The 22454-nt window shown below is 40.0% G+C and overlaps 1 protein-coding gene across 1 annotated transcript; it reads left to right on the top strand.

Annotated features, from left to right (window-relative positions):
• Positions 1 to 11030: 11030 nt before the first annotated feature.
• LOC311093399 (uncharacterized protein) lies at positions 11031 to 19818 on the top strand. Its single transcript, XM_084130754.1, has 4 exons — positions 11031 to 11273; positions 11452 to 11855; positions 12138 to 12203; positions 18150 to 19818. Exons 2-4 carry the CDS (start codon positions 11499 to 11501, stop codon positions 18330 to 18332), a joined length of 606 nt encoding a protein of 201 aa, XP_083986880.1. The 5' UTR covers positions 11031 to 11273; positions 11452 to 11498; the 3' UTR covers positions 18333 to 19818.
• Positions 19819 to 22454: the final 2636 nt, after the last annotated feature.

The following is a 22454-nucleotide window of genomic DNA, read 5'->3' as shown; positions in this document are numbered from 1 at the left end:
ATAGGGGATTTACAAGCGCTCTCAGTGAGCGCGACATGTATGGAATTTGGGCCAAATGACTCAAAAGTCATACTCAAACCAAGGCACGGGTACGTTCCGAAATCCCTCAACACACCGTTTAGCAGAGGTGGGAGTAAGTCACACATGTGCAAGTCACAAGCAAGTCTCAAGTCTTAACCTTCGAATCTCAAGCAAGTCCAAGTCAATTTTGTGAAAAGCAAGTCAAGTCAAGTCACTGCTTTATGTCAAGCAAGTCAAGTCAAGTCAAGTCGTAGCTTGGGTCACAAGTCACTGGCAAGTCATACAAACGTTTGATGATTTCACTGAATTTATATATTAAAATAAGTTAAAACTACAGAAGTTGTGGACTATGGTTTTATTTGAAACATTTTTTTTAAATATGCATTTCCACATACAGCTGAGTGGTTACTACAATAAAAATCAAACTACATAGCCTAAAATGTAAATGTAACTGAAATTAGGCCAACATTAAAGCGTGAAAACATAAATATGCCTTAAACATTGTAGAATACCATTAAAAGGTATTAAACAATTCACAATTCAAGTATAATGGTTCCTATGCCACCAAATGGCATTCTTCAAACTGGCATCCCCTTTATACAAGTTATATTTTTAATTATGAAGTTAAAACCGCCAATTGGTGGCGCCAAATCACCGTCTTAATGTACAAGTCATAGAAGCATTTATTTAACTTATGTTCAAAACGGCTATTCGTTCTGGAACTAAGCAACTAGGTCACTGAATCACAAAAACGCATAACTCTTTCTGTGGCTTGTTTGGAACTATTGTCATTGGAGAAATAGAGCAAAAACAGAGAATATTTGGAATATTATGTCTAAAATGTCACATCACAATATTCACTCTTTGTTTACTGAACTGTTTTATAAAATCATTATCACATTTGCAATCGTGCCAATATTCTGGAAATATTTTTTAATATCTTACGTTATAATTATAAAAATAATTCATACTAGGGCAATTTTTCCACCACATTTTGAATTTTGTGTGCATATTATTTCTGCTGGCATTTTGCCCCCAACCCCCTGATAACATCTAACCCTGCTTTAAGAGAAACATAAAACACGACAAAACATTAACAGTTTTCTATGTTGTTTTTTGTCATTGGAAAGAACGGCATATTTGGCTTTAAAGCATGATTTGAAAGAAATGTGGCAAATGTTATACAACACATATGCCATCATTAATTATCATTTGAATATTGACAACATTAAGCTACATTTGAAAACATAATTGTATATAAAGAGCATGCTGATTTTACCAATATTATCTCTAGATTTAAAGATAGTCAAATTAACTATAACAAACAGGTTAAACAAGCCATAATTTAAGACGTGGTGAATGAAGTTCGACTGTTCGAGGTTGTGATGTTCGTCCGATATCCCTTGCCAGTTATTATGCGTACAGGAAATCTTCTTGTATGAATATGGTCAATTTCTAGTGTTTATATCCAAAAAGAAACGATGCTGGGAGATGTTTTTGTATTTAGCGCGCTGCCACGCTCACCGCAATGTATGTTTTTTTCTGGGCTTGTGCAGCGTCACGCAATCGTGCAGAATCTGATGACTGGCGTCAATGGTTCCGTTGCTTTCATTTTGTTCATCAATTGATGTTGCAATGATTTATATAAAAATGTATATCAAGTCATTCTCGAGTCATACAGTTCAAGTCAAGTCAAGTCTCGAGTCATTGGATCTCAAGTCAAAGTCAAGTCGAGTCATTTTCTTAATTTAGTCAAGCAAGTCTCAAGTCCTTAAATTTGCGACTCGAGTCATCTCTGCCGTTTAGGGCACAGGTCATTTCCCTGTCAGCCCTGCCGGTCTCTAACGAGGAGAAGGACGCAAGCTTCCTTTGCCCGGTCAGGGCGTTACGGGCTTATGTCTCGCTCGACTGTCTTCAGACAGACGGAGCAGCTCTATGTTTTCGTTCAGTGGGCGTTCTAAGGGACTAGCCGCATCGAAACAGAGTCTATCCAGATGGATAGTTGATGCTATAGCGCTGGCTTACACTTCTAAGGGCCTGCAGTGCCCGTTAGGTGTCAGAGCGCACTCCACAAGAGGCATGGCATCGTCGTGGGTCCGGTCCAGTGGAATTGCTTTGTACGATATATGTATGGAGGCAGGCTGGGCCTCCCTGTCTACATTTATAAGGTTTTAAAACCTAGAGGTTCCCGCCTTACAGGCTAAGCTGCTGTCGGTCTAATAAATCAGTATTGTCTGTTCTGATGTTATCGGCTCAGAATACTGGAGCTGCTGAGCGCTGCTCGCTGATCGACTGAATAACCCTATGGGCAGTGTGTAAGACCCACAATATTCATCAGTTCAGGCCGAGTTTTTCGCCCTGTCTGTATGGAATACTATTTATGTAGTTTGCGCCTTATAGGACGCTACTAAATCTGGGAAAAAATGCTGTTCTAGCCCCTTTTTTCCCGGACTCCCTGTGAGTTCCCTGGTGATCGTGCACTATATGAACCCCGGGCACCTGCCCTTGGGACTTTGGTGTTGGATCTCAGCATGCACGGCGTTTTACATGGGTTCCCCTAGCGTAAGATACTTACGCAGTACGAGAGACCTCTCGTAAGAGAACGTACTCGGTTACTAACATAACCTCTGTTCTCTCTAGAAGAGGGAACGAGTACTGCGTATCTTAGCCGTGCATGCAACACGCTCTGGTTCGCTTCGGCGATGAAAAAACAGATTCTATCAGCCTCCGAGCTATATTTATAGGCCTAAGCCACGCCTGTTTCAGCGGGACGTGACGAGTGGCCTTGCTCGATAGGCTGCTGCAGTTGCCGCAGGTCAGCCAATAGGCACGCGAGCCGTCTTGCCTATGTCTGCATGCTGCCACAACGCGTTTTACATTATTAAAAAATTAAGGATAATTTTTGGCTTCAATATCTCGCGGAAAAGGGATTTTCCCCTAGCGTAAGATACTTACGCAGTACTCGTTCCCTCTTCTAGAGAGAACTGAGGTTACATTAGTAACCGAGTACGTTTTATGTGTCATTTGCTGTTATTGGTTTGTCCTCCAGAAACAGCTGAAGGAGACGCAGATGAAGATCCGTCAGAAAATCCAGCAGAGACAGAAAGATCTTCATCAGCTGAGAGAGGCTGTGAAGTCTCATAAGGTGAGTCTGGAGAAGAAGAGAAGTGTGAGACATCTCAGTTTGGACTCACTGAACTCACTGTGTGATTGTGATGTGTATGTAAAAGCGCTCTGCACAAGCAGCAGTGGAGGACAGTGAGAAGATATTCACTGAGATCATTCGCTCCATTGAGAGAAGCCGCTCTGAGGCGACACAGCGGATCAGAGATCAGGAAAAGACTGCAGAGAGTCGAGCTGAAGGACGACTGGAGCGACTGGAGCAGGAGATCAATGATCTGAGGAGGAGAGACGCTGAGCTGGAGCAGCTTTCACACACACACCATCACATCCAGTTCCTGCAGGTAACAGTGATCTAGAAGAACTGGATCATAGCACAGCTATTTGCATTTAATAAAAAACATTAAACTATACCACATTAATTTAACTGCAAATAACATGCAATTAAGTTTCTGAAAACATTACAGCCAATCTGCACTTATATATGTTTAAAGTATATTATGTTACAAGTACGGTACTTTCTTTTTCACAAGGAGTGTAAGTGTGAATACTAGAGTTTGTAGCATGAAATGTAGTTAACAAGTTAACTGAGGTTCGGGAGCAAGGCCACGCCTCAACTAATCAGCTCGTTTCCCGTATGTATAAATACACTGAACCCACCTTCACTGCACCGTTCGTCTCAGTTTCTCGACATGGATCCCGAGCTGCAGATCAACCCCTCCGACTCCGAAGACGATTTATTCAGAATCGCTCCTCCGTCACAAAGAAGGTCTTCACAACAATCCCTAAGCAGCCAAAATTCAAACCGGCTGCGTTCTGCCGTGGAAATTCCTCAGCCCCGCGGGCATTCACATCATAGTTCATCATCGAAGATTTCTCCAACCCCGACTCGACTTCAAGATCACTCTCCTTTGCAAACGAGAAATACCATCAACGATCGCCACAGCATCAACGATCGCCACAGGCACGAAAGCCGGCACGATCGCTCTCCTCGTCAACCGCGTCATCATTCATCAAACCGCAACCATTCTCAGCGCACTTATTCTACGTCTCCCAGACCTGAGACCAACATTAAGAATTGGACTGTGGCTCGCCTTCAGCGAGCTCTTAAGGATAAAGGTATCCACTTCAGCCGATCTGACAATAAATCAAGATTATTCCAGCTTTACAAAGCATCCACTAACTCTTCAACTTTAAATTCCGAGCCTCCAACGCTTCCGGCATTCACACGCGATCCTCTTATCGTCACTCATGACGTCATCACACTGCCTCCACAATGGCCTCAGCCAGCAGTATCTGCGCCACCTAGTGGAGACCAAGTACTACCATCTTCAACATCCACCCCTTCTACCTCAGAATTATCCAATTTCATGACATCTTTCTTCGCATACTTACACTCACAAACAGCTCCAAATCCTCATTCACATTCATCCCTTCATCCCATCATCCCTTCCTCTACCCTTCCTTCCGGTGTTAACAGCCACACGGCTCCCGTTTTTTCTGATTCTTCCTTACAAACTAACCCAAATCAAGTCCCTCACGCAGCAAACCCAGGACTTCTACCTCTCAGCGGACCCTTTCAACCCCCTTCTATTCCTTCCTTTTATCCAACTAATCTATCCCTTTTCCCCTCCCTCCCCCACCCCTACCCCTCCCTCCCCCAACACCCTCACATCATGCAAATTAATACTAGCCCATATACCCTGGCCACAGCTGCACCGCCTCCTCGTCCAGCTTCATCAATTCACCGGCCCTCCCCAGTCTCTTCAGCCTTGCATCTTCAGATTTTATCAGGTAACTATACCGATCTAGCCCAGCTCCTCCAACCATCCCTCATAAACATCAGCCAACCAAGAGAGTTGCAAACCAGTCAAGGCCTAATGCAGTTCAGCCATCCATTAAACTCTTGTTCAAAAGACCTTACTCCCACAGAATTTGCTTTAGCTTTCTCGATCTACAGAGATATAATTTGCTCCGTCTATCCCGATCAAAGAACTGAGCTAGATGATTACCTATCAATCATCTTAGACATGGCCGTGCGTTTTGGAGGAACAGGCTTCTACAACTACCACGTTCTTTTCGCCACCCAAGTAGCAGGTCGGTTACAGCAGTTCAATCAGGGGACATACTGGGGCACTCTTGATGCAGAACTCTACTGTCGGATCTTTGCAGCACGCACTTCAATGGCCTGCGAAATATGCGGGGCACCATCACATCCAGCCTCAGCATGCATCATCACACCCTCTCAATCTCAACCCTCATCCTCACGCAAAACATCCGTATTCAACAGATTATCCACAGCAGCCCCACCTCCTCCTCTAATTCCAAAACCCCTCAACATACACCCCACAGCCAATGCTCCACTTCCCAAAGGCATTGACAAAAGAGGACAACCGATCCTCTACCAAGGAGGCAGAATGGTATGCAACAACGTCAACGATCTCGGCTGCTCTCTTTCCAACTGCCAATTCCTACACACCTGCTCCTTCTGCGGAGGCGCTCATTCAAGAGCCTCTTCCCCCCACAACCCAACTGCTCTACCCGATTGACTATTAAAGTATCTCGGCACACCAGTCAAGGTAAAAGCATTAGCCACTGCATTACTAGACCACCCCGACAGGGAGTTTGTAGATTTCCTTATCAATGGATTAAAAAATGGTTTCCTTCCAGGCATAGAGATAATTCCAGACACTTCTCATCTCTCCCGTAACCTCCAGTCCGCTCTCTCCGAACCAGACATAGTTGACACATTAATAGCTAAAGAAGTCCAAGAAGGATTCATGATAGGCCCATTTAAAGAACCTCCATTTTCTCCCTTTCGCATCAGTCCCATCGGAATTGCCACCAGGAAATACTCTGGGAAGAAGAGACTAATCATCGACCTGTCCTCCCCCCATGGCACACACATCCCCAGCATCAATAGCATCATTCCAGCCCCAGACTTCTCCATGAAATACGCTTCTATCGATCAAGCCATCACTCTCATCCGCAAGGCAGGCCATGGAGCATGGCTCTCAAAAGCAGACATCACCAGTGCTTTCAAAGTCATGCCCATTCACCCAGAATTCTGGCGTTTCTTTGGAATATTCTGGAAAGGAGCTTATTATTTTTCAGTGCGCCTCACTTTCGGCTGTAGAAGCAGCCCCAAAATCTTTGACTCCCTCTCGGAGGCTTTATGTTGGATTCTCATCAATAACCACAGGCTTCCCTACGTCCTCCACCTCCTTGACGACTTCCTCATCATCACACCTACATCCACACCTCCACACTCAGGACTTTCTACCCTTGTTAAAGTGTTTTCCGAGCTAGGCGTACCCCTTTCAAAAGAAAAGACCTTAGGGCCATGCACCTCCATCGAGTTTTTAGGCATCACCCTAGACTCCATCTCCTTCCAAGCATCTCTACCCCCCGAGAAAATACAACGCATTTCATTGCTCCTATCGAACTATCTTCTGGCAGACAGGTGCACAAAGCAACAGCTGCTAGCCCTCCTTGGCCATCTTAACTACGCCATCAGAATTATTCCCCAGGGAAAATCTTTCCTTTCCAACCTACTATCAAAAGCAGCAACAATCCCCTCTCTACACGACAAAGTCACCTTGGATGAGGCCTGCAAAATAGAAATGCGGCTCTGGCAGCAATTTCTGTCTTCATGGAACGGCATATCCTTCTTTTATAATGACTACGTCACACATCCAGAAGACATTCAGCTGTACACAGATGCAGCGCCCTCCACCGGATTCGGCGGCTACTACAGCGGCCGCTGGTTCGCTTCTGAATGGCCACCAGAGTTCAGCTGTCTAATTCAGCAGCCAGACCTTCCCTCATCAGCACTTTACGAAATGTATCCCGTCATCATAGCGGCCATTCTTTGGGGGCATGAATGGTCCAGACATTCCATACTCATCCACTCAGACAACTCAGCAGTAGTCGAAATCATAAATAAAGGCAGATCCCGTTCTCCGGCTATTATGCAATTAGTCCGCAGACTGACACTAATATCGGTGCAACGCCAGTTTATCATCCGAGCAGCACACGTTCCAGGATACCACAATAGCATAGCTGACTCACTGTCTCGTTTTTCTTTTCAGAAGTTCAGAATCTTGGCTCCAGAGGCAGACATCCATCCCACACCAGTCCCACCGTTTTCAGCCACCATCTTCAACTAAATCCACAGCTGGAAGACCTTTCATACGCTTCACGAGAAGCTATCCTCAATGGCCTTGCTCAGAGTACCCTCTCTGCTTACTTGACTGGTTGGAACTGTTTTAAGGCTTACCACTCCTTCTACCAACTTTTATTTCCTCTAATGAATGTTTGGTCCAACTGCAACTTCATCACTCATGCCCATTCCTACCAAAATATCAGGGCATCCTCCATTCAGACTTATCTATCTGGAATCAACTTTATCCACAAACTCGCCACTGGCGACCAATGTCACTCCATTTCTCACTCTCACGTATCTATGCTCATTAGAGGTCTACGAAAACAAGAACCAGTCCTCACCAATAAACGCTTGCCCTTAACTTCTGACCTCCTGAGCCAATGCATCCACACATTACGTTCCGGCTACCTGAGCCCTTCGATCGACCAAACATTAGATGCATGTTCTTTCTCGCATTCTTCGGCTTCCTGAGATGCTCGGAATTTGCCCCGTCGACTTCAACCTTCAATCCAGCCATTCATCCGAGCCTCTCAGACATCACCGCTCATACGTCAGATTTTCTGATATATACCCTAAAGAGAAGTAAAACTGACCAATTCGGAGAGTCATTTCCAATCCACATTTTTCGCCTCAACTCGTTCCACAGTCCTTATGAGCCACTTTCTGAATACGTTCTTTCCAGATATGCCAACAATTCATCTCCCCAAGAACCACTCTTCCTCACTGAGAATAAAAAAATGGCCACGAGATTCTGGTTTAACAAACACTTCCAAAATATTCTCAGCGCCTCTGGCATATCACCTGAACATTACTCCATACATTCCTTCTGGATCGGAGCAGCCACCACGGCCGCCAGCATGGGCATCTCGGACGAGACAATCAGAGTCCTTGGTCGCTGGTCATCCGAAGCGTACCGCTTATATATCCGTAACAATCTTAACGATCTCCGTCAAGCTCAAGTCCGGCTCATCCAAACCTTTGGGGGTCTTCAAGTAACCAAAGCTTACTACCTACCGAGACGAAGCCCCCACTCTGAGTCTCCATGGACTAGACTCCCTCAGCCAGACGGAGAACCACAACATCCTTTACCCCATCCCTTTCGACCCTTCTTCATTCCATAAAGCAATTCTTCATAGTTGTGGCATGGTCCTTGCTAGCGAAATGTAGTTAACAAGTTAACTGAGGTTCGGGAGCAAGGCCACGCCTCAACTAATCAGCTCGTTTCCCGTATGTATAAATACACTGAACCCACCTTCACTGCACCGTTCGTCTCAGTTTCTCGACCCCACCCACCCCTCCCCTTTCAACTCATCCATCCATCCATCCATCCATCCATCCCACTTCCCCCCGACCCCCCCCCCCCCCCCTTTTCCCCAATATCTATTTTTTACTTCCACAGGCTGCATTCCGGGGGGTCTTCAAATAACCAAAGCTTACTACCTACCGAGACGAAGCCCCCACTCTGAGTCTCCATGGACTAGACTCCCTGGTCAGCCAGACGGAGAACCACAACATCCTTTCCCCCATCCCTTTCGACCCTTCTTCATTCCATAAAGCAATTCTTCATAGTTGTGGCGTGGTCCTTGCTAGTGAAATGATGAATATGAGAAGAATGTGCTGATTGTGTGACAGTGCTGGATTGAAGCGAGTCACTGAAGAGAAGTGAAGTCAACAAGAGCCGCTCAGATCTGATATAGTGCAGGTTATTAGCTGAAGTGTGGAGATGACGAGTTTTGATTTCTGTTTTCTGTAGAATTTCCAGTCTCTCTCAGCACCTCCTGAATCTAAAGATGAGCCCGACGTTTCCTTCAGTTCTCTCTCCTCTTTTGATGGCATTAGAGAATCTGTCCGTCAGCTGAGAGACAAACTGGAGGATTTCTGCGAAGAGGAGATCAAGAAGATCTCTGATAGAGGTAAAGTCCTGCGCATCCTTTATACAGACGTGTGTAGAATGATCCTAAATGTGAACGTAAAACAGTTTCTGAAATGTTCCTATGATTGATAAAACATGGGCACAAATAATTTTCCTAAACGCATCCCACTTTTTAAATCACAGTTCATCTTTAATTCAAGTGCATCAACTCTACAGAACAGCCACAAACATCCCTTGATGGTTTAGAAGTAATACAAATACTTGTGTATATATTGAAATTGAAATCCATTGAAATTTAGGATGGAATCCGATACGTGTGTTTTATATATGAGGCATCTGGAGATTCTTCTGGTCTCAGAAATGAGTCCTGCATCATCTTATATCAGATTAGAAACGTCTTAGAAATGGATATATTTTATCTTGTCATTTCTCTTCACACTGTTCATGTCTGTTTATTTCCACAGTCGCATTCACCAACATGAATCCCAAGACCAGGAACGACTTCCTACAATGTAAGTCACTAAGAAACAAGCAGAAAAGCTCACTGAATGTGTTCATGTTCTTCCTGTAGAAGGAGAAATAAACATGATAGAAGAGTTTTATAATTGATCATGTAAATGATGATTTGCACAGGATATCTGATCAGCTGTACTGAGACACTGATGATACATTGTTCAGATACATTCAAAGATCAGACAGATTCATAATTCCTGATTCGGATGTGTTTTCTCTCCATCAGATTCCCATCAGCTGACTCTGGATCTGAACACAGTGAATAAAGACCTCAGTCTGTCTGAGAGGAACAGAGTGATTACTTACACCGACACACAACAGTCGTATCCTGATCATCCAGACAGATTTGATAAGTGGTGTCAGGTGTTGTGTAGAGAGAGTGTGTGTGGACGCTGTTACTGGGAGATTGAGTGCAGTGGTGAATATGTGCTTATATCAGTGTCATATAAGAGCATCAGCAGGAAGGGATTTGGTTTTGAGTGTGTGTTTGGACATAATGATCAGTCCTGGAGTTTGTCCTGCTCTTCCTCCAGTTACTCATTCTGGCACAATGACATAAAGACTGTTCTCCCTGTAAAGCCCATCAGCAGAAGAATAGGAGTGTATGTGGATCACAGTGCAGGAACTCTGTCCTTCTACAGCGTCTCTGACACAATGAGCCTCATCCACACAGTCCAGATCACATTCACTCAGACGCTCTATCCTGGGTTTTATGTTGATTATGGATCAGTGAAACTGTGTTGATGTTTCAGAATAGACTGTAGAGAGATTTTACACATAATGCTTTGAGCTGATAAATCAGTAACAGTGAGATGTTACAGAGACTCTTATTATAATTTTCATTAATATAGCTGAACTTTAGTGTTTTAGAGTCTTACATGTTCACATGATTTTTGGAAACCAATTCGACAAACAGCGTCCTGCTCACATGAAGAATCTCTGTTACAGAATTTGAGAGAGAAAACTGAAGCAGGGAAACTGGGATCAAAGTCAGCTAAAACTTTGAATGTTAAACCAATCACTTCCCTAAGCAAAAAAAATGTATTGGCAAGACACAAAAATGTATCTGCAGAAAAAACCTCCTGAAGAATTGAAATTGGATGGCTTCATTTCTGCCGTAATGGATACCAACAAGTGAGGACCAGTAATGGTGGTGGCACTAGACATGTGACGGCTGAAAAAAAAGACTTTCAAGTTTTACAAATCATGGAAATTGGAAACAACCTTTTTTCCCCAAGTGTGCAGTCACCAAAGGGTCCAGAAACAGACTTCACTTTTCATGTTTGTGATTTTAAAAGAATCCAAATTCCCTTGGATAGCACTGTTGGATATCTGTATGAACAAACAAAACTGAAAATGTTGAGATGTTACATTCGCACTAAACAGGAGGTGTGTCTCACAGACGTAGAGTCTTTATCTGATGGAGAAAAAGAGGAATGTAATGAACACTCAACACTCAGATTAGACAGTGATACTGAGAGACCTGCTGAAAAACTGTTATCGCATGGATGTGATTCTGAGGATTCAATCACACATTTATTGGATGACGGACTTTCATCTAAAAGAGACACCAAAAGGAAGGTTAGTAAAATCACCAAGACTTTGACTTTAAGTTATTTAAATGTATGTTGGGCTTCATTTTTAAATACAGTGGCAGAATTGTTGTAAATGTGTTTAATTTAGCTGAGTGGCTATTAATATCATTAATTTAGCTGAATGGCTGAGTTGATCATTGAATGTTATATTGCATGTTCTTCAGAGAACTAGAGGAATGGCGGATGTTCCTCAGGTTTGACTTTAGAGACCATGGGAGTAGAGACACCCAGCACTTCACACAGCTTCCTTTCATCACCAAATGTTACCAAAAGAACCGGCACAGTCCAAAGACTCACAAGCACCTCAAGTGACGAGGAGACTGATGAACTGTGGAATCAAAGTGTGCAGCAACCGAAGAGTCCACAGCATTCACATGATATACAACGAGGCTGTGAATTCGTCGACTTGACCGATCAGATTCCTCCACAACACAACAACATATCTGAAACCCTTGGAGATGATGATATGGAAGACACAGCTAAGTGGAATGAAGGTGATGAACTTGGACAAACAGATGAAGACCAAGCAATTGTGATGACATGGAATCTGAACGAGAACATCATACTGGTAAATGTGGTCCTAATGTACCAAATGTCTCAGAATAGATGTGAAAAAAGGAATTATTCAGACTAAAAGAGTTATAAAATAACCTTAAAACTATAATGTATATCCTAATTATAATAGAAAATAAATCCAGGGGGCTTTTAAGGTCACAGTACATACAATGTCCCCAGCTTTGTGCTTCTCACTCATCATAGGCAACTGTTACATTATCTACAGTGACAGTTTTTTATGTTTTTGTAACAATGTGTCTCACTTTCATGTTTTGCATGTTTATTGATCCTCCAGAATGCAGAGCTGAATGAAGCTGAAACTGAGGGACCATCACCACTCTCGAGTGATCCTGCACTGCTGGTGAGAGATTCACAAATGTTGCATGTCATGTGGAAGCCCTTTACATAATAGATCATCAGTCCTAATATTCCTGCACTGTCAATTCATAATACACAGAATTGCATATTTTTGTAAGATTCGACTTTTGTTTGTTTAGATTTTTAAAGATTACACAATAAGGAACAAATAATCTACATAGACTCTATCATATACACAATATATAAGAACAAACGGTAACACTTTACAATAAGGTTCATTAGTTAAAGGAACACTGTGTAGCTTTTCAACCTTCATAATATATTTCCAAGACCCTTGTGATGGTACATCGACTTACAATAGGTTGAATGGCACGTTTGCCAGAGCCTGACGGGGTCTGTATCGCTTTTACTGGCACTACGTAACTTCGGGGTTCGGGTAGTAACTAGCCTGGTTAAAACCAAACCATTCTCAGTAGTATGGTTATTAGTATAGTATAAGTTATTAGTCTGGCAAAGCTCCATAGACAAATCATTTCCAAAGGGGCGTAACCAACGGACGTCGCTCAAATGCCTCTGGGCGCAGTTGGATAGACCTAAATCCAATCAGAGCGATCGTCATCGTGTAAAGCCATATGCTGCGTCCCAATTTGCCTAAGTTACACTACGCCATAAAAGTATGTACTCTTTTTGTGAAGAAAATGTATTTACTTTTGAATGTGTAGCAAAAAAGTAGGCAAGCTTTAGGACATACTACTTCGTCATCTTTATCGGACGGATCTGTCGTGTGCATCCTGTCACTTAAACTGCCCTGTCAATCATCGTGTCACAGTTAAAATCCTCTATTAAATCTAATTTAATTTCCTACCGTTTCGGAGAGAAATGTAGTAGCACGTTCATCTGCCAGTGGGTCTTTTATGGAGACTGTCCTCATGTGTTTGCAATTTGAATATAATAATGCATTTAAAAGTTGAATGGACGTCGCTCAAATGCCTCTGGGCGCAATTGGATAGACCTAAAACCAATCAGAGCGATCATCATCGTGTAAAGCCCGCCTCAACGTTTCTGATTGGTGCCGCGATTTCGACGGCATGGAAATGGGCTTGAATGAGCTCTTTGCCAGACTACTTCTCGAGCAAATCTGAATTTGCCGGAAGTTGTCTGGGTTTTCCCAGGCTAGGTAGTAACCCAAGCACAAAAAGAACTACAAAATTCGACTGCTTTACGGCATACGTCACTTCCCCCACCACTTCCTTAAATTTGGACGTGAGAGGCCAACCAGCGTTTTTTTCCGGCTTTCGTGCGTTTGTTTTTGTCATTGGGACTGTTTACACCTGGCCACTTCATGCGTTTTCTCAGATCGGATAGCTATCTGATCGTGAAAAGACCAGGTGTAAATGCCCTCCAAAACGCATTCGAGACGGATTTGAATCCGATCGCTCAAACCACTTCAGGAGGAGGTCTGTGCCGCATTCCAGACGAAACTGGGCAAGTGTAAATGCATCTGGAACATGCATCACCGCAGATGAGAAGCTGAGCATCCAACGTTATTCATCAAGCCAACGTGCAAACTATCGCAAATCAAAGTGAAAGTAAGTCGCAGACGTATTAACACACAATCATCCCTTTAACTGTCACCGTCCCGTATACGGACTAAGACTCCTTAATAGATATTTCAGCATTGTTTTTTGTTACAATTTATGCAAGAACAGAAATAGATGAATTTATGACAAGAGCGCACCTCAAAAAATCTACATCATAACAGGCGTTTCTGGCGTTTGTCACAAAAAGTCGACGCACGCACTTTTAATAATTGAAACTTTGGTTTTCATGCTAAAAGTTCATAATAAAACATTTAATCTAGTATTTGTCAATAAAAAAAATTATAAAATAATATTCTCCACTAAAAAGTATAATATACATATTATCCTCTAAAATATAATATTATCTTTTTTATTGCCTTTTTTAATTACATCACATATTTTAGTAGTTATCATAAATTAGGTATCATTTGAAAGCTTATGATCTCAGAATTCATCCTGTGAAAACTGTTTTGAAATTGGACATTGTGTTACCATAGAAACGGTACTCTAAATTATTTTATCAGGCTCCTCCCCTTTTGGGCGTCGTCATGTTTCATAATTTATGATCAAAATATTTTCTAATCTTGACAAAACACATATTGTCAGAAAGGTCTGAGTCTCAAGGTTCCATATTTTGTGACAGAAGTGATATTTGGACAGAAATTTATTAATTTGTTATGGTAGAATGCATACAGTTAAATTTAATGGAATTCAATGACACCCGGTGGCTATTTTTGGTAATACGCCTAAACAAAATCTCATGGGAACTTCAATTTTTGTGATATCAACTTCAAATTTGGAACACAACTTGGTTAGATATATGGCTTTGATTTTATAGTAATTTTTTTGTAAAACATATTTTGTAAAATATATATTTTATATAAAAGAAAAATATTAAATAAATTATATTTGATTTAATGTACATTTAAACTTCCATAACTTTTTCATACTTTAATTTGTTGAAGTGCTTTCACCTCAGTAATAATCTGCATTTTTTCTCCCTTTAAAACAAGACCAAACTTGGGTCTATACTCCAAAGCATTCTTGAATTACAACCATTTAAGCTTGAATAGTGCATTTTAATGTCCATTCTCAAAAAGGGGGGTGACGTCTAAGGGGTTAAAAGTAAAGAAACGAAATGATCTTACCAGGGCTGTTACTGCTCTCTCTTATTGCGGTCTTTGATTTTGAAATTCTAGCTGATGATCAATAAAATGCAGTTCATATCTGTTGCTTTCGGTGACGTGAACTCCATTAAATCTGCATATCGTGCAGGAATTGAAGAACGGATTTAAATCCGTTTCGCAAAAACACATTTATGTGACCAGGTGTAAATGGAATCATTTTGATAAATCAGATACTGTAGCTATCCGATCTGAGAAAACGCATGAAGTGGCCAGTAAATAAATCTCTTATTTGTAAACTTGTTTGCATTCTGTTTTATGTTGTTGCGCTTACTTGTATATGTCATTTTTTTAAATGCTGTTCATTCATCCATTGCTGATAATTAGACCAGTCCAATCATTTCCACATATGTCTAGCTAGCTTTCGATTATCAGAGCTGTTAACAGACTTGCTAACAAACACTCGTTTCTCTTACGTGTTTTTTGCGTTATGTTTTATTGCCTAGCTTGCCTCACAAACTAGTTTGCCAGCTGAACTCAGGTGTTGTGTGAGGTGTATTTATCACGTAGTCCTGAGGGATATCAGACGACGCTGTTGACGACAGTGCAAGTATTTACGACAGTGCAAGTATTCCACAGCGACTCTAGAGGTCGCTGTTTGACAAAAACACAATTTCTACACAGTGTGCCTTTAACATTATAGTTCACTACCTTAGTTAACATGAACTAACAATGAACAATACTTCTTCAGCATTTATTAATATTAGTTAATATTAATTTCAACATTTACTAATACGTTATTAAAATCAAAGATTGTATTTGTTAACATTAGTTAATGCACTGTGATCTAACATGAACAAACAATGAACAGCTGTATTTTTATTAACTAACATTAACAAAGATTAATAAACACTGTAACAAATGTATTGCTCATTGTTAGTTCATGATAGTAAATACATTAATGTTAACTAATGAACCTTATTGTAAAGTATTACTGAACAAACCATATAGGCATGTTTTACAGGAACAGTTTTAAATGAAAATTCTGTTGTCATTCAATGCAATTACGAAGAATGGGGACTGGACTGTGTCAGGAAAATATATCTTAAGTCATTACTCAATTGTCAACTCCAGTGTCCCGTTGTTAACAGAAAGAACATGAAAATATTTTATTATATACAGTACTGTGCAAAAGTCTTAGGCACGTTAGTATTTTCAGTAAAACAATGGTTTTAAGCCAGTTATTTATATCTTTTGCTGTAGTGTGTCAGTATTGCATGTGTTTTGAGTCTGACAACAGCCGGTATGATCTGATCTCACCATCATCGATCAGGTTTCTTCAAGAGTCTTGGAGACGTTGCCGCAGTTTTCTGGATTTAGTCTGTCTCAGTTTTTTCTGTTTCTTCATGTAATCCCAGACGGACTCGGTGATGGTGAGATCAGATCATACCGGCTGCTGTCAAACTCCTTGTGCATACAAAAACCTCACTGGATTATTACAATTAATGTTTGGAAATGTAAACTGATATTTCCTACTGACACACTACAGAAAAATATATAAATAACTGGCTTAAAACCTCTTTTTTGTAGGTGAAAATACTAACATGCTTTTGCACATATATAGTAAAGTAACAAATTTGGAAAACTTGTAACCAAACTGAAATGCTCCAAAACTAACTAAAATAAATGATCAAAATGTTATTTTACAGTTTTTCTTTTTTTACAGTTTTTCTCAATCGCTTTGGCTCAAATGGGACTTTTTTTCCTCACAACAAAAGGTTCATATCTTTAAACAATTAGTTTCGTGTTCATATCAGATTTGAATTCTTTATTGATTTAAGCTTGTGTTTTAGCATGTGTGCAAAAGAGTTAGTACGATTTTCTGTAATTTGCACAATAACTAAATCCACATGGCTTGTTGATCAAAACTGATGAGTTGATTCTCAGTGAAACTGTCAAACTCTTCACAACTTCTAAACATTCTTTCATTGTGAGCCATCACATGCAAAAATAATCCATTCAGTTTTCAAAATCTGTCAGATATGTGATATTCCATAAATATTTTTGAAATGGAATGTTTGTAATGTCTGTAGGAACATCCCTTAACTGTATAAATGTATGTCTTTATACAGTACAGTAACTTCTGTAGAAATGTGTTATATGTAAACTGAAAATTCACAGTTGCATGTCGTTGAAGAGAAAGTCTTAATAGAGTGTGTAAAAATGAACAAGCAACTGTGAATCTTCAGTTTACATGTAACACATTTCTGCAAAAATAAATATACTGTATGAATACAAATTGTAAAAATTGACTTGTCAATACTGTAGTACACAAAAATAAAATGAACATTTGTATTCATACAGTACATTTATCTGTAAATGTACCTAAAAACCTCAACATTCAGCGAGACAAAACTGACATTATTGTATAGTATATAAAGCAGTCAATGACAATAAAAAAAAAAATAGATAGAAAAATATATATACTTATAATAAAATATTTATGTATATCGAAACATTTTGACTATGGCTCACATAATGACAAAAAAACACTTTTATTTTATCTATTTATTTATTTTATTAAATTCTCGAGCCGCCAGGCGCTGTTGTTGTGCAGGTGAGCGGGCCGGAGCACGTTAAGGGTTTTCTGTTAGAACGGTGTCGTGTTAGCGGCCCTTAAGTTCAGAACTAATGATCATTGTGACGGAAGTGAAACAAAACTAACTTAAGCTGGACAATAACTTTATTCTAGAGCTGCTGTAAAGCCAAAACAATCTCTGTTACTTTAATTTCCTATTATCACTGTAAAGCTGGAGGTGGTTGAGGAGATTCCCCCTTCCATGTAAAGCACTTTGAGTGCCCAGAAAAGCGCTATATAAATGTAACGAATTATCAGTTTTGATGAACAAGCCAACTTATTGTTTTGAGGGGAAAAAAAGTGTAATTTGAGAATTGAGGCAAAGCGATTGAGAAAAACTGTAAATGTTTTGGGTTAGTAACTACATTTTGCAGACATGCAATATACTGTAGAGTTCTGATGGTCCGGCAAACAGTTATGACAACTGAAATTACAGTTCTGAGAATGTTGAGTCTGTTTTGTGCCAAAGAGATTGAGAACAAGTGTAATTATAATTTTGATACACAGTATATTTTAAAAGTTGATTACTTTGTAATTTGTCGTAATTATATATAAATGTGCCACTTTACAGTGACATAAAAGAAAATCTTGGTTTGAAAATGTAATAATACAAATAATAGTTCTAAATGTTTTTTACCTTTTTCTAGATGGGTAGCGAAACGCCTTCAGCACCAGAAGATTTGCCATCGCATTCAAGAAACCATCTTTCTCCTACAATTTCATCTGGAAACTCAGCAAATCCAAAAGATGTGCATGCTTTAATACACAGGGTAAAGGTTGTAGAAGATCTTTTGGCTGTGCTCATGGATACAGATTCATGGGATTTGTAAATGAGAATGCTGGAGATGATGATGGTGTTTCCAGATAAGTTTACACTGCATTCTGGGATCACACTGGAGGAATATGATGAAGAGGATTTGCTTGACCGCTTCACAAGAATGGGCTCTCATTGCATCCCTCCGACAAACACCATGGAAGTTGCCATACAAACAATGGCTCATAAAGCAATTCTTCAAGAGCCCAAATATATAATAGATTGCTTCTCCAAAACTATGTCATTTGCACTGCTGAATGTACCAGACCAGGAAAGTCTCCTGTCTCTCTATGGCACAAAGAAGGCCACTGGCAAAAGAAGTGGCACAGCAGCTTCAAACAACACAGGTGATTCGCTCTCAGAAAGAACAGATGGTATTCAATCCTCTGCAACGTTTTGTCAGAAATGCTGACCAAAGCAAAGCAGAAAAATGTCTACGCTTCTGTTCTGGTTCTTCTGTCATATGTGTTGATCAAATCAAGGTAAGCTTCAATGTTGAATCTGGCCTCAGCAGAAGACCAGTTGCTCATACTAGTGGAGCTACTCTTGATTTACCAGATACTTACAGTTCTTACCCAGACCTCCGCACAGAGATTGATCACATTCTCTCCAGTGAATACTTTGAAATGGAAATCCTGTGAATTTGATGCTGCTCAGGAATAGTTCATAGTCATAATAATCACTTTTTTGGAACTTGACAGTCTGTAGTTATTATAAACTTGTTGGTAACAATATATGTGATTATTTTTTGTGTTCCATGGGGAAAAGAACAGCAATCCTGTCTTTGGATAACATTCCATTTAAATGGCCCCCATATTATTAATATGTTTTACATTTGATTTTCATAACATTGAATTTACTTTTCAAATAAATTTGCCGTTTTCCAATAAGTGGTCAGATTTTCTCATTTAAAGCACATCACCAGAGCTGTTAGTACAGTTTTTTTGTTGCATGCGCTTTGTTTACACAAAAGAAAATACATTTTAGTATAATATTTTGAAATGTACTCTACAGCTGCAAAGTGCTGAATTGAAACTGATGGCTGATATGTTTTTTTTTTTTTTATCTTATGCAATATCACTTTTGTTATTAGTACAGAAATACTTCCTCTGTACAGAAAAAATTCTCTGAACAATCAACTTTTTCTGTTAATTACATAAAATTCAACCACAGACATAGTAAGTGGTCAGTTTTTTCTTTGAAAGTACATCACTGCAGCCATTAATACTGATAAATCGTTATTTGATGTGTATGTTATTCAAGTCTTATGTATTGTGTTTACACAAGAAAAAAAATGTTAGTATAATGATTTAATTGAAAATATACTGGAAATGTTAACAAATGGCTGTAATGTTTTCCATTCTATGCAATATCCCTTTGATTGTTGGTAAGGAAAGTTCTCTGAATCTTTAACCTCTTTGTTTATTCCATACAGTTTAAATACAAAGTTTACATGGTGTTACAGGTTCAAATTTGTCTGAAATAAACAGATTTCCTCAGTAGCTTTTTTGTCCATTTATTTACAACTTTGTAAACAATAAACGATTTTGCACATGTTGGTTTCATTTTTATGACATTCTGAAATCCATGCATTGTAGTAATTTATAAAAACTTTCTACAACATTTCAGGATGCCCCTGGGGACAGTATTGTTAGCTCAATACAATACAATACAATACAATACAATGTAAGTCAGACTATATAAACACGTTTCAGATAAAAAAGGACCTTGTAGTTTTTACAGTAATGCCCTGATCACATCTCTTAAATGCATGTATAAGTTCACAGCTTGATATGGGTCACTTGGAAGGTTCAAATGAGAGTCAGAAATTATAATGTTGCACAGTTCATTTACATCTGGACCACATGGTATGGGGCTTCAGAAAATGCACTCATTCTTGCAAAATGTAATATTTCAGTGTCAGCAGAGGTGAGGAAGTCTCTGGTGAGGTCGAGTTCAGGCAGTCCATACCTCACACTGGGCCGACCACTGGGGTTGCTGATGTTCTTTGATGGCCTAATGGTGTGTGCATTACAAACCTGTGCAGTGTCATCCAGTTCATCCTGTAAAACATTACAATAATAATAAAAGAAATTAGGAAAAACTCTTAATAGAATTATTTACTTTTTTATTATTATATTATGCCCTCATTTATCATTGTTTCAAACATCCAGACATATGAGGAAAACAAGATGGTGGATTCTGCACTGAATATCCACAAAAAATAAGTTTAGTCAAATTTCATTGTATTGTACTTGTTACTATGGTGGGGCGATACTTATAGAGGTCACTAGATGGCGCTGAGCGCCGGGAGGAACTTAAAACCATTATGAGACAAGCGCTGCAGAATAAATACTGCAGTTGAGCTGAACAGAAGCTAAAGTTTTCGTCTCATTGTTTCTATATACAGGTGGGTTAATGTTCCTCAAAATGGTATGCATGTATCTCAGTATAAAAGATGAGAGATCTGTAGTGAGTACGTGCAATGTTTAGAGTTGAGTAGTTTTGCCGTAATGTGTGAAATAGTGATGTTCAGCTATACACTGCCATACGCTGATTTCACGCAGCCGTTATTTTGAAATCGAAAGCGAGGCTCCTGTGGGAAGAAAACCGGAAGTGTCGCCTTTAATCATAGGAGAGTCTTGAATGCGATGGCGTATTGTTGTGTTTAATGCAGTGGCGGTACAACATTGAATTACACCCTGGGCGAGAACTAAACCAATTCACCTTGGTGGTGGTGACCAAGCAGTGGCGGAGCCAGAGGGGGGTCCGGGGTGGCACTGGACACCCCTGACATGCGATTGGCCACCCCGGGTGCCACCCCAAAATTTTATTTGCTACTGGCAGTTGCTGATGCTGATTTTTTTAAAAAAAAAATTACGTTCGCCGCGCAGTTTTCAAACGGACGAGCAGAGGACGAGAGATGGTTGCAAGATACCGAACTTCACCGAATAAGAATATTTGAAGTAAGTTTTTAAGGTTTAGCATCAGGGTGGTTTGCTCCAAATAGCCTACATTAGGCCTAATACACGCATATGCAGTACCTTGCCGTGTGTACGTTACAGTATACAAATGTTCTAGCTAATGTGAGGATAGGAGATCAAAACGCAGGCAAAGAAGAGCAGAAACAAGTGATATCATAATGCGATCACTATAGGACTATGAAGCTTTATGGGTGTAGGGTGTTGATGGACTCGATCTACTGTGTTTTGATCATCATTATGAATCTGATCTAGATGTAGTCTTTGATAAAAATGCGATTTTCTCAGCTTTTTGCTCATGTTGCTTTTTATGAAACTTGCCAACATTCAAGTGTTGATAAAAAAAGACGCACAAAGCTAGAATAAAACAATTTTTTGTCTGTCACAATTCTTGAATGTCATCATTCTTTTGGTATGTTCAGATATTCATACAACAAAATATTCTGGGGTGCCATGAAATTGTGAAAATTACCAAAAACACCATTTTTTTTATAGGCTACTGCGAGAAAGAGTTAAGATAAAAATGTTGGTAATTGGATGATGATTAGAATATAAATATGATTGGAATCATATTTTAAATTTGTCATATTTTTGAACAGGGTCAATTAAACATGAAAAGAAAGGGAGAGATATCAGAGTACTTTTTAAATAAGCACAAACATAGTCCAGTCATTTTATGAAAAAAGGTTGAACAAATTGCAACAGAAGCAAACTCAAATAATTTTGTATCCTCAATATGTCCTGAGTAAGGAAAAAAAGTCTAGAAGAATCCCATTAGGGGAAAGTTTCGAAAACTGTTTCTGGGGATTCACTTTTTATTTTACCTTTTGTCCTTTGCATTCTCCTTACCATTGTCTCCTGTTCTTCCCTCAGACTCGTCCCCCAGACCCAGTCCCAAACCCAATCTCTTGCTTCTGTTGAGTTTGCTTCTGTTGCAATTTGTTCAAGGTTGACCCCCATTTTGGCTTAAAATGACTAACAGGCAGATCAGGTGCAAACAGACCCCAGCCCTTGCATCACCACTGGCTAGTCAGAGTCAGTGTGGTCAGACTTCAGGACCAGCAACTGGTCAGAGCATCTACCAGACACAGGCAGTCAATCACATACCCAATTCAGGAATTTAAGTTGAGATGATTTTGCCAGATTAAAAGGATAGT

Source organism: Abramis brama (genome assembly GCF_963993115.1).
Source record: "Abramis brama genome assembly, chromosome: 1".
NCBI classification, from domain to species: domain Eukaryota; kingdom Metazoa; phylum Chordata; class Actinopteri; order Cypriniformes; family Leuciscidae; genus Abramis; species Abramis brama.
This window is presented reverse-complemented; position numbering and strand designations above follow the sequence as displayed.

What these genes read in the sequence shown, in the direction of transcription:
- LOC311093399 (XM_084130754.1), top strand. Translation starts at nt 11,499, where the DNA reads ATGGGAGTAGAGACACCCAGCACTTCACACAGCTTCCTTTCATCACCA. An exon ending in TGAACGAGAACATCATACTG is followed by an intron (nt 11,856 to 12,137) that starts GTAAATGTGGTC and finishes TTGATCCTCCAG; the next exon opens with AATGCAGAGCTGAATGAAGC. An exon ending in CGAGTGATCCTGCACTGCTG is followed by an intron (nt 12,204 to 18,149) that starts GTGAGAGATTCA and finishes ACCTTTTTCTAG; the next exon opens with ATGGGTAGCGAAACGCCTTC.